Raw genomic sequence first — 12842 nt, 5'->3', positions numbered from 1 at the left:
CTTTCCCTAATTTAAAACAAACAAAAAAAAAAATTGAAAGGGTACAAGATTCTAAATGTAATATATTTTACTCCACTAACTTCTTTTCAGCTTTCTGTCTGTTTGAGAAATTTCTTCATTTATTTCCCATGCATTCATCTATGGGCTTTCCATATGGTTCTTCCTCCCTAGATGTGGGTATTTTTCAAGTCTCTGCCTGGACCTCTCAGAACATGAACTAATACCCATGAACTATTTTTGCTCATAAGAATGCAGAGTCCCATCTCTACAGGCCCAGGAAAAAAAAAAAAAAAAGATTTAAAAGAACAAAGCAGGAAAAAAAAAAAAACCCATCCCTCAATTTGTTTATATAATTAATCTATCTTGAGTAGTATCCCTTATTCCAATGTCAGCGGTCACCAGAAGAACCACAGTAAGGAATCAGAATCTAAATGACAATGGTTGTCTCAGAATCACAGCTGGGGAGTGAATTTAAATAGATGGATGGACAGATAGATGGGTAGTTGGATAGAAAGAGCCAATCAACTGTGAAGTGTTACCAAGCCCTAAAATCATATTTCATTTGATGAGAACAACAGAAGCCTGATTAATGCATGTGGGAATTTCATTTCAAAGTTATACCAATGGCCTTTCAAGGGCCCGCTTCTTCTAAGGGCTCCCCGAGTCCATGTAAAATTGGCCAGTGTAAGGTTTTAGGGCTCCTAAATATGAGTTTCATTTATCTTGTGTAATGATTAAGTGTGGGATAATTGTTGAATAGGAAACAGAATTTTTTCACTTGGGATAATACTCTTATACCCGGAATTGTCCTGAAAAATTTATGCTAGAAGGGTAAGCACATACACTTTGATGCTTTCTGTTTAAGGTTTTACTTTTACTAAAAACTCATTAAAGGAGGCAAAGGGAAGCCTTCTGAGAGGAGTGAGCTGAATCATGCACGCTTTAGTGAGCAGAGCTACTATGCCCAGGTCATATACTGGGTCACATGAGGGCCTCCCTGGCTAATTTCCCTCCGAGATTAAAATTACATCTGTTCCCTAGAAATCAAGGAATCATCAAATACCTTTTTTTTTTTTTAAATCTCAGAACTGTGAATGGAAAATACTACTGACTCATTCTTTTGATTGTTCAAACACTGAGGTGTGGATGGACTTGGACTTGAGATGAAGGAGATTCTGAGTTTTACTGACAGACAGGAAAACCTGTGAAACCACTGACAGTCTATGACTCCATTATTGGGCCAATACTGCTCGGATAAATCTTGTCAGGAATGCTTTATTAGGGGTTCACAAAAATAATTCAATCATTTAAAAAGTGGTATTCAAATTCTTTCAATATACCTTGATGACAAACTAACACAGAACCCAGGTGTTTTCCTAAAGCGATTGTGATTCAGAGCTTTCTTTCTGAAATATGAACTCTCCATAGCCAATTTATAAATCCAGTTAGATGTAAAAGTGACAGTTTAGACAACCATCAAGTCATTATTTTTTTCTGTCACTGAAAAGTCTGGTTGGAAAGAATGTATTTGAAGAAAATTCCTCTTAACTCTAATAAAAGTAACTTACAGTGCTATAAAGCTATTGGCATTCAGGCAAGAGTAGATACATTGCTCCTGTTTGAAATTAAATAAAATCCACATTCTATTTTGTGTGTCTAAGTAAACCACCATTTTGTAAAATAAGAATAATAGCATAGTGGAATAGATCCCTAAAGCATAAACATTTAAAAAGAGGGTGTTAAGTTAACCCACCAGGGTGCAACTGTCTTCTTTTATACTAAATTCTTGAAGATGGTAAAAATTGCAACCAAGTTACCATGAGGGAATAAGAGGACTAGCTGGGAAAGATGATATTTGAGCTGTTAACCAAAAGGAACAGGGTAATCTAGAGGGATATACTGACATGACAAACTTGGAGACAAACTATAGAGACAGTAAGTAGTATATCATACTACTTGAATACAGTAATTTTCCATTAAACCATAATCTAAAATGACATCTTCTCCGGGAGCTACCAAAAGGAGACAGAGGCAGATGGAATAGTCTGTGGTTTCAAGAAGGGGGGAGGGTGTCGTGGGCACCAGCCACCCCCCAAACCTGAAGCCAAAAACACAATGTGATGAAACATGGAAATAATGAATTCATCCGAGAGATTCTAGCTGCTGAGGCACTGAGAAAGCCATGGTTATAAGATTTCGATCTGGAACCTGATGGTTCTACTCAGTAAAATCTGTATGTTTTGTATATTATCATCCACGAAATTCTACAGACCAGGCTTGCATATGCCATCCAAGACATGTAAGTCTTAGGAAGAAAAGTCAGACAATCTTGCAAAAGGAAAACTATCTTTGGACTGGATCAGTTCACACTTTGATAATGAACTTTTGCCCAGAGACCATTCTGAAACTTGAGAGTTAAGCAAGCTTTTCCTTCAAACAGTTAGAGAAATGCCATATGTAAAGATTTTATACCTCTCTCAAGACCGAGGAAAAAAATCTACTTTAAGTTGACACGTTAGCTTTTACGGTATCACGTATGTCTATTTTTTTTAAGAGTCCAACTATTTACCATTCTTATAGAAATTAGACAATATGAATTATGAATTTTTTTTAAATAAGTGTATTATTATTTTTTTGGCTGCACTGGGTCTTCATTGTTGCGCGAGGGCTTTCTCTAGTTGCGACGAATGGGGGTTACTCTTCATTGTGGTGCGCGGGCTTCTCATTGCGGTGGCTTCTCTTGTTGTGGAGAACAGGCTCTAGGCGCACAGGCCTCAGTAGTTGTGGCACGGGGGCTCAGTAGTTGTGGCTCACGGGCTTAGATGCTCCGTGGCATATGGGATCTTCCCAGACCAGGGATCGAACCCATGTCCCCTGCATTGGCGGGAGGATTCTTAACCACTGTGCCACCAAGGAAGTCCCTGAATTATGAATTAGTATGTGTAGATAGTATCTTCCAAGATGATAACATCAAAATCAAATGACTCCTTGCTTGCATAGCCTGAGTCTCAATTTTATTCAATGGCAGGATTAAATAAAACACTAAAGAGAGATTATAACACTACAAATAAACTATATTTGTTTATTATGTATTTGGAATTAAAAGCAGGGTCTTGAAGAGTTATTTGCACACCAATGTTCGTAGCAGCATTATTTACAATAGCCAAGGGATGGAAGCAACCCAAATGTGTCCATTGATAGATAAACAGATAAATAAAATGTGGTGTATACATACAATAGATTATTCAACCTTAAAAAGGAAGGAAACCCTGCCACATGCTACGACATGGATGAACCTTGAGGACATTATGCTAAGTGAAATAAGCCAGTCACAAAAAGAGAAATACTGCATGATTCCACTTATATGAGGTAATCTAAAGTAGTCAAATTCCTAAAAACAGAAAGTAGAATGATAGTTACCAGTGGCTGGGGGAGGGGGAATTGGAGGGTGGTTGTTTAATGGGTATAGAGTTTCAGGTTTTCAAGATGAAAAAGTTCTGGAGATCTGTGTACAACAATATGAATATACTTAACACTACCGAGCTGGACACTTAAAAATGGTTGAGATGGTACATTTTATGATAAAAAACCACCTTCAACATGTACTGGAGGTGCTTATAAATTAGAGGACAGCAAACACCTTTCTGTAAAGGGGCAGAACATAAATATTTTGGCTTGGCAGACCACAGTCTCTGTCCTTAACTACTCGACTCTGCCATGGAATTGTGAAAGCCACAGAAAATAAGTAAATGAATGGGCATGGTTGTGTTAATAATAAAAACCTTACAAAATTAGGCAGCTGGCCCGTGGGCCACAGGTTTCTGACCCTCGCGAAAGTATGAATATCTAAATAAGAGACAAATATTAACACTTTGTAAACGCCAAGCGCGCCTCTACCCAAGAATTAGGAGTGAAACATTCTTGTTTTCCAGAGTCCAAGATTAGAGAAACAGCAAGAGGCCCAAGCAAATGCAACAAGACCATAACTTGCTTGTAGTAGGAGAACACTACACAAAAGGACACGTTAGCCCTGCTCAAGTGTATATACTTCTTTACTGATGAGCTTAATGATTTTAGAGCTTAACGATTTAGAGGAAAACTACAAATATTACAGCTGGAAGAGAGCTTGGTGATCATCTAGTACCTACCCTCTCCTTGAGTGGATGAGAAACTGCAGCCGGCTTATTACCCCAATCGGAGCTCTCACAGCTGGTGTAGGCAGGGCTGGGAACAGAGCATCCCGCCACCCCACTCTGAGGTCATGTTTCTTCCTCCTCTCTATTTCCAGTCACTAGCAGAAGCCAGCCAGCCATCAGCTCTGCAAGAATTAGCTGTTTCATGCATGCTTTTCCAAATGGTCTTGGCTTAACCCTGAAACTAATTTTTGCTCTTCACCAAGTTCAGTGGAGAAAATCAATAAAGACATACAAGGCCGCAAAGGCCTCATCTCATGAAATTCAGAAATGAAAGCGAGGGCATAATGATCTGTTCCCTTCCCCGTCGTGCCATGTGAAAATAGCATGTTTTTCTTTTGGCGTTTAGGTAGTATAAAGAAACAGCAACACAAAGGTGGTGGCTAGCAGCTAGATTCAATCTTCTTGGGGACCACAAAAAACAGGCACCCTAGTTAAACAACCAAAACAAATAACAAGCACACATCAAATACCAACAAATGAAGATGGAGGGTTGTGAAACAGATACGATAGTGTGTGTTAGTTTTACAAAAGGAACTTTCACCTCATCAAAGGACTCAAGCCAGTGCAGAGAATTTTAGAACCAGAAAAGACAGAGAGATAAGGGGTCAAATCCTCCCTCCGCTTTTACGTATGAATTGGGCAAAGCCCTGGGAGTCAAGGTACTGCCGTCACAGATACTTACTGCTGGTCTACTGTATGGACCAAATCCTGACATTTTCCACACTCACTCAACACAACTTGCTGGGTGGAGCCCCGCCCCGCCCTTGGCCGTGAACAGAAGCAGAACACTGGGTTAAGCCTGAAAGCTGGATGGCTCAGGCAAAAAGGAAAGGCCTTTATTGCAAAACAGGGAGATGGCTGAGCAGTGACACGCCTGCGTTACTTGGCATCTCCAGATCCCATGGGACCTGCCCTCAATTGCTAAAAGAGCCTGACCTCTGACAAAGACCAATGATTTCAGCAGTAATTAATGATACTGTCAAATTAATTAACCCAAGTCTTTGTCCACAGGAAAAAAAACCCCTCTGGTGTCAATACTGCTGTTTACTAGTCCTTGATCAAGCTCCACAGACCCAAACCTTCAGTGGGGACACAGGGACACCACTGACAGATGACTCTAATATGTCCGCACCTATTAAGCCACCACCATTTGTTAACAAACCTTCTCACGGTAACATACCCTTCGATAATATGTCTAGCGAATTCACAGCTCTCCAAAATCTAGCATTCTTTTAAATAGATACAAGCCTGAGAACACCAGTGTGTCTTTCACATTCCCTACAATACTTTTTTGATACCCTTTTGAATTATGGTGGTGAAACACAAGACAAATGCTGTAGGATTTCATTAATCCACTTAATAAATGGCCCTCATTAAAACGCCAGTTCCCTTGTCCTTGTCTATAAGGACTCCAACTAATCCAAATGCCCACATATACATTTCCATATTATCTCTTTAGAGGATTCAGAAATATTTTCTTACACCTAGCACAGCTTTTATTCCATTTAGAATAATTACCCTCTATCCCATTTCTGACTTTCAAGAAAAACAAGACACTTAACTGACCCCAGGAGGACCCTCTCAAGGGCATCAGGCTGCAAAAGCTCTTCTGTGAGCTCACAACTTAAGCTGATGTAATCTGCTACAAGAAGCTGACTTCTATTTTTAAGTTATACCCTTTTACTCTGCCTTCAAAGGGCACATATATCACACGTTGTAACTGCTCATAAAATACTTTGTGGCCTCCTCTCCCATCCATTTCCCTCCTGGGGTGCATCACACTGTCAGGAGCGTTTCCAATGGCAACAGCAGCCCAGCCCTGCCCATTTAAATGCATCCACCATTTCCCATTATTTGGTCTTTAGGAGAAGAGCTACACACGGCCCCACTCTCCAGGTGTCTTGTTTACCATGGTAATTTTGACAAGGAACAGATGATTAGCAGGGTCCTTCTCGAGGGCTGAGATCAAGCTTTCCCTCCTCTTTGTACTTCCATCCCCAAAGATAGGCACTTAATAAATGCTTAGATTCCATATATATGGAATCTAAGAAAAAAAATGTCATGAAGAACCTAGGGGTAAGACAGGAATAAAGACACAGACCTACTAGAGCATGGACTTGAGGATATGAGGAGGGGGAAGGGTAAGCTGGGACGAAGTGAGAGAGTGGCATGGACATATATACACTACCAAACGTAAAATAGCTAGCTAGTGGGAAGGAGCTGCATGGCACAGGGAGATCAGCTCGGTGCTTTGTGACCACCTAGAGGGGTGGGATAGGGAGGGTGGGAGGGAGGGAGATGCAAGAGGGAAGAGATATGGGAACATATGTATATGTATAATTGATTCACTTTGTTATAAAGCAGAAACTAACAGACCATTGTAAAGCAATTATACTCCAATAAAGATGTTAAAAAAAGAAAAAATAAAAGAAATACTTACTAATGTTGCCACTGAGAGCTCTGTCATCGGGCCCGTGGGCTCAAAGGGTGCCAGAATGAAAACAGATCATTTGCTTTGTTTAATTTTAAGTTTTTCATTCATCATTTTGGTCATGCTCACTGCGTGTTATTTAAAAAGTTGCTTAGCATCTTGAAAACACTAGGAAAAAAGCCTTGGTTGGAAGTGAAAGTACATTTGATCTTGCTCTTCATTTATTCATACTTATTCTGCTCATTTCTAAAAACGAATGAAGAGCTCTGTAATTAACGTGGTGCTGTTACTGAGTCTGGCGGAGGTCAGAACAGGACATTTATTTCTCTCTGGTCCACTTCCCTCTTTATTCCCTGGGTATCCCTGTCTCGTCTGTGGGGTATCCCTGTCTCGTCTGTGGCTCGCCCAGCCTCAAGGCTTGGGCCCTTCCAATCCCTTCTCCCCACTGAAATCTGAGCGAGCTTGTGAGAACACAGATTGGATCATTCCCCTCCCCTTCTCAACACCTTTCATTCCCCTCGGCCCTCAGGGAGATTTCCCTTCAGCTGTGGTCTGCTTATCTGCCCCCCATCCCCTTTGCCTTTCACACTCTTGTTGCAGGGATCTAAAAGGAGCTAATCTCGTCCTGTTTGCCTTCACCTAAAGGCCTTTGTCCACGTTGCTTCCTCAGACTGGCACTCTGTTGTCCCTAGTCCCTCCACCCTGCTCCTTCCCTCTCATCCTTCAGGGCTAGTTTAGATGCCACTTCCTCCAGGAAGTCTGCCCTGGGTGTTCCTGTGGCACCATGTGCTACCTGAGACAACGGTTCACCTTACCACACCATGTTTACTTGCTCTGTCTCCAAGTGACTGCCCGGGACAGCAGGGCAGCCTCTGTGTCTGCTCACTCACTACTGTATCCCGCTGCAGGTGGCCTGGCACAAGGTGGGCTTCAATATCATTTGCTGGATGAATGAATAAATGAATAAGTGCACACTAAAGATTGCAACCAGCCCGGGGCGGGGGGGTCACACTTGCGAAGTATGAATTAGAATGTTGTTTCCTCAGAAAGTATGAACCCAAAGAACAGAATTTAGTTCAGGATTCATCAGTTAGAATGTGAGGGAGGCAGCTGGCTCTGAGGAGACTAAATTCCCCCTCCCACGGTGACTCCAAAGGAGCTGGACCACTCTCCCAGAGGACTCAGAACACACATTTCAGTAACACTTTCCTGAGAGATAAATGGAGACTCTGTTTAAAATGGAATCCCACTGGGACAAAACACTAAAGCTGACTCAAAGTTAAGATTCATGCCATGAACTCCATGCAAATAGCAACCTCCACAATTTAAATTCATTCCAAAGAGGGCAGCAAGCCACAAACTAATAATGCTACTTCTTACCTGCAAAGCCATATATATCAATTTCCCAAACATTAGAAGGTCAGTTGCATGTGGTGGGAAAGCTCTACAGGTGTGAGAAGGCATGAATCTGACACTCAAATGCCATGGCTCGCCTCTGGCCATCTGATATGGGTGCTAACTTGGACCAGGTGCTGGGCTGGCCCTGGGACTGTGGCAGTAAAGAGAACTAACCGTGTCCCTGTCCTTGTGGAGAGTCTAGTCTAATCAAATATACACTTGAACACAGAATTCTTTTTAAAAAAATTATTTCTCTAAAGTCTAAGTACACCATGTTCAGCTATTAAAGTAAATCCAGCACACATGGGATTGTGGAGTAAGGCATTGCTTCAGCTACTTCTGCATGGCAAAGGATTTTTTTTTTTTTTTAAAAACCCATATTTTCCAAAATCGACAGATTGATGACACTACAGAGTGCATAATGTTTCAACATTCAAACCGAATGACAAAGGGCTTGGTTTATTTCATCCTTACACAGCTAGTAACCACCCTTCAAAACAAAACCAAATAAACACAATTTCACGTGAAATTTTCCTGCCTTCCAAAATAATTTTATGTTTACTGTATTACCCAGCACATAGAAAGTGCACAATAAATGTTTGTTGAATGAATAAATCACAGGAGAGTTGTTACTATGAAAATGCCTTTGTCAATTTTAAGTATGTTCTTTAATTCCTTTCCTTTCCTCTCTTAAAGAAAAAATTATGCAATTTTCTAGGATTCTGACTTTCATTTCCCTGTCTGATCTTGTGCTAGTTACTTAAGTATCGTTTTCCTCCTCTGTAAAATAAAATCTGTGTCTTGGTTATTGTGAGGCTTAAATGAGGTAACCGATAGACAGTGACTGGCATCATACCCTGCAGATAATGTTGGGTATTTTGTTTCCTTTTTCCTTTTTTAACCTTTCCACTCCATCCTCCTCCAACCCCCAAATAAAGTGTCAAAGACAAACCAAATTACCAGCCTGATTAAAAAGTCAGGAAATTTCAAATGTAGCCTGGGTTTGCCAACATCTAGCTATCAACCTTTGAAAAGTTTTATTTACTATTTTGGGGCCTAAGGTTTATCTCTTTTATAGAATGAGTGAGTTTCACTAGCTTATCTTTAAGGAACTTCTCAGTTCCGATTTTCCATGAGCTCAGAAACCTGCCTTACTAAGGAATTGGATATTGCTAACACACTAATGCCACCTACGATCAGAAAGAAAATGGACTCTGAGTCCCTTCATAGAGATGGATTCTAAAAGTAAAACTTGCCTTTTAAAAGAATTTGTGTCAATCTAATACCTGGGTCAACAATTGGTGACCCTATTCTTAAGCAACAGAAGGTCCCTCTTTTCCCCCCTCTCCACACATTCCCCCCACCCTCCCACATCCCACACATCTAACCTCCTGCACACTAGCAGGGTTTCCCATTCACAGCTCTGCAATGATGTACTTAGAAATCTAGGTATTTTAAGCAATACCACAATTACAAATGAATCATTTGAAATGAGTTAGACAATTGACATAATATTATGTCAAACCTAACATTTGCTTGATTTTTTGGTCTTTCATACCCTGAAATATATCCAAGTCGACCAAACAAAGACCTACCAAGCTTACACACACACACACACACACACACACACACACACAAAATCTCGCTGCATTTTCATAAATATCCAGTGTATGACTGCCACCTAGTGGTGCAATGTATCCTCGCAGGACCAAATCTCCAAACAGCTAAATGGACACGGACGCTTAAACAAACAATGAAACATTGTTCCTCTGCTGCTCACCAGTCATTTCAGGTAAATTTAAGAGCATATCCATCTCCTCAGCTATCTATTTTGCCCATACAAATAGCTGAAGGGTCTACTGCAGATGGAGTCAATGCCACATTATTTAATCCTACAACTAAACGCAACAAAGGCGATTACTCTATTAATTTTAATATTCATTAGCAATTAAAAAGGATTTCCCCAATAGTCTGTTCTTACCTTCCGGTTTCATTTGGTCTAATCTTGATTTTTAGTTACGCATGAAGAAGCATCTACAAGTGACAGCCTTACAAAAACTGCACATTACATGAAAATCTGACTTTAATTAAAACCAGTTACTAAATCCCAGCAATTTCCAGCTGTCTCTTCTATCTTATCCTTAGAGAATTATAGATCACATTAATTGGTATTCTGTCACGTAAAGAGACACCAGCAATGATTAATTGCATCCTTGGTGCTTTTGATTTACATCTTCTTTACTAGAGGGCTTCAAATCACATCTCATTATCTTCCAGCAGGTACCCCTTTTGTTAACCCTCATGAAATCTCCTACCTTCCTGAACTTCTCCATTTGCTTGTAGAGGTCTGGATCAAGCTCCTGGGACACGTCCTTCATCCATAATAACGCCCCTCTGTATTCAGTCCGGCACTGCTCCATGCGGTTCACAGTCAGCCAAGTGTCCGAGATGGCCCGATGCCGAAAAGTCTCCACTTCTTGGTGAAAGCGACACAAAGGATTTCGCAAGGCCAACCTAGACAAGAGGGTAAAGCCACAATAGTGAAACTAAGAGGGCCAGCAATTTGAATCCTTGATAGCTTACCAGTCTTAAAATCATGAGCCTAGAATAGTGCCTGAAACATAGCCGAGGCTGCAGAAATACTTGCTGAACTATAACTGAAAAGTATGTGAACTGATGAGTCAACCAGAGATGATTATACATGTGCTGATCCCTTAGATTACTGTTACTTAACTGTATCACTGGGGAGTCTCTCCATCAGTATTGTTGGGGGTGGCCTCATGCCTGGGCAGAGTACTTGTTTAAAGCTGGAACCAGTCTTGTGTTAACGGAGGAAGGTCAAGGCATGACTATTTCCCATTTCTTGGCCAGTCCCTGCCCTCTGCCTCCCTGAAGCCTGGCTCTTTGGGAAGGCATGGATGTGTGCAGGATGAGGTCTCCCTGTCTAGGCCATTCTGGATTACTCTCCAAAGGCCAGGGCATCTGCTGCTTGCTTCAAAAGTCACAGAGAATGAAGTATGAACAGAAGCATCTTTAAATGGTCTAGGAAGCGGGAGGAGTACATTTACGGAGGGTCTACTGTGTTAGGCACTTTCAGATAGGTTATGTGATTTGATTCTTATTAAAAAAAAAAAAAAACTTAAGGATACTATACCATAAATGAATGTATATTATACAACAAAGTGGGTATAAAAGAATTACAATATTGGTCATAACATACCATTATTTATTCAGCAAAAATTGATGCATATCAAACTTTGGATAAAATATTTATTTGGGAGGGGAAGGAGGATACTGCTTCTTTCATCTTCCTCCCCCAAATGAGTAATGTCAGATGAATTATACTCTTAAAATACACTAGTCTCCATGAAGTTGTGGGGCATAGGTTCAAAAAATAAAAGATTAGTATTTACATCTCAATTTAAGTGCAAACTTGCTAAGGTGAAGGGAAAAATGGTGTCAGTGAGCTGAAGTCCGCTCTTGGCAGTTCCATCAATGTCTGAAGACATATGCAGAGCACTCTAAGATTATAGATGGGGCAATTAACTGTTTAAAAGAAAAAAATTCCTTTTACTATTTTCTCTGGTTTTCCTCTTATCTGTAAAGCATCATTGTTAAATATTCAGCACTTCTCTAAAAATAGCTTGCTCACATCATCCTACCTAGATGTTGCAGGCTGTTTTCAAAAACACATTGTTGTACCATAAAGTAAGCTTGTGTTTTATCACCACTGGATTAAATTTAATACTCACTTTTCATCAAACTGAATGGGCTGTTGTAGCAATGACTACCAAATAAGTCAGTAAAACAAATGCTGGTATGAAGGTTTATAAAATTGGAGACTTCTATTTAAAGAAAGAGTCCTCAGCTGTTCCTCTAAGAATCCTGTTCATTTCTGGTCTCCTTTATCTCTTCCTTTAGAGTTTGCCAATTTTCCTAAACTGGCTGAAACAGAGTCTTGTGAATAAAATATTCTTGATTTCTTTGACTGTTATAAAGTTAGAAACCTTTGAAGATATAATGACATGATGATAGGTGTTCAGATCTTGAAGAAAAGAAAAAGGCATATAAAGTCACCTCATTTTTCTCTGTAACTTGTTTCATATAAAATCAGAAAGGTGAAAACCCATTCATTTGTGGTATAAGGGACTGAGTCTAGACCAAGAAAAAAATCCAATAACTGGAAACATCAAACTTCAGTGGAAGACTGATCCACGTTTCCATTCATTAAAATCTACCCAATGGGAATAATTAATAAAGCACCTAAAGGTCTAATCCAAAGATGTTTAGTCTTTAGTAGGAAAAGGTAGAAGTGGACACTAGCGGACAGAGGGCTTGGGTTAAACGTATCCTGGCATGCCCTGATAATGGAATAATATGCTATGGACATTTTTAGAAAGGTATATATGGGGCTTCCCTGGTGGCGCAGTGGTTGAGAGTCCGCCTGCCGATGCAGGGGATACGGGTTCGTGCCCCGGTCTGGGAAGATCCCACATGCCGTGGAGCGGCTGGGCCCGTGAGCCATGGCCGCTGAGCCTGCTCGTCCGGAGCCTGTGCTCCACAATGGGAGAGGCCACAACAGTGAGAGGCCCACATACCGCAAAAAAAAAAAAAAAGTAAAAGCTAAGTTTTTCAAGATACGTTAGTCCCAGAAGCATAGCGTGGGGTCCGCTGACCTGGGCTCCCTGCTTCCTTGACGCCCTTTGATACCTTCATTTTTTTCCACGTTATGGAAGGATTTGGGTTTGGGAGGGAGACAACTCCATCTCTTTTCTGGTACACCGTGATCTCCACGTTGTGAAGTGACCGAGGGAAAG

At 40.7% G+C, this 12842-nt stretch overlaps 1 protein-coding gene across 6 annotated transcripts in view; it reads right to left on the bottom strand.

Moving 5' to 3' along the window:
- The window catches only part of ICA1 (islet cell autoantigen 1), a 145553-nt gene that overhangs the window by 97231 nt on the left and 35480 nt on the right, over nt 1-12842 (bottom strand). For all 6 annotated transcript variants that reach the window (XM_007448442.1, XM_007448440.1, XM_007448443.1 and 3 more), the window contains one exon: nt 10341-10539. In XM_007448442.1, the coding sequence (XP_007448504.1) occupies nt 10341-10539 (199 nt within the window). The remainder of the gene's footprint in view (nt 1-10340; nt 10540-12842) is intronic.

This window comes from Lipotes vexillifer, unplaced genomic scaffold (assembly GCF_000442215.2).
Source record: "Lipotes vexillifer unplaced genomic scaffold, Lipotes_vexillifer_v1.1 scaffold1156, whole genome shotgun sequence".
In the NCBI taxonomy this organism is placed as follows: domain Eukaryota; kingdom Metazoa; phylum Chordata; class Mammalia; order Artiodactyla; family Lipotidae; genus Lipotes; species Lipotes vexillifer.
The sequence above is the reverse complement of the archived record's forward strand: the minus strand, read 5'-3'. Positions and strand labels throughout refer to the sequence as shown.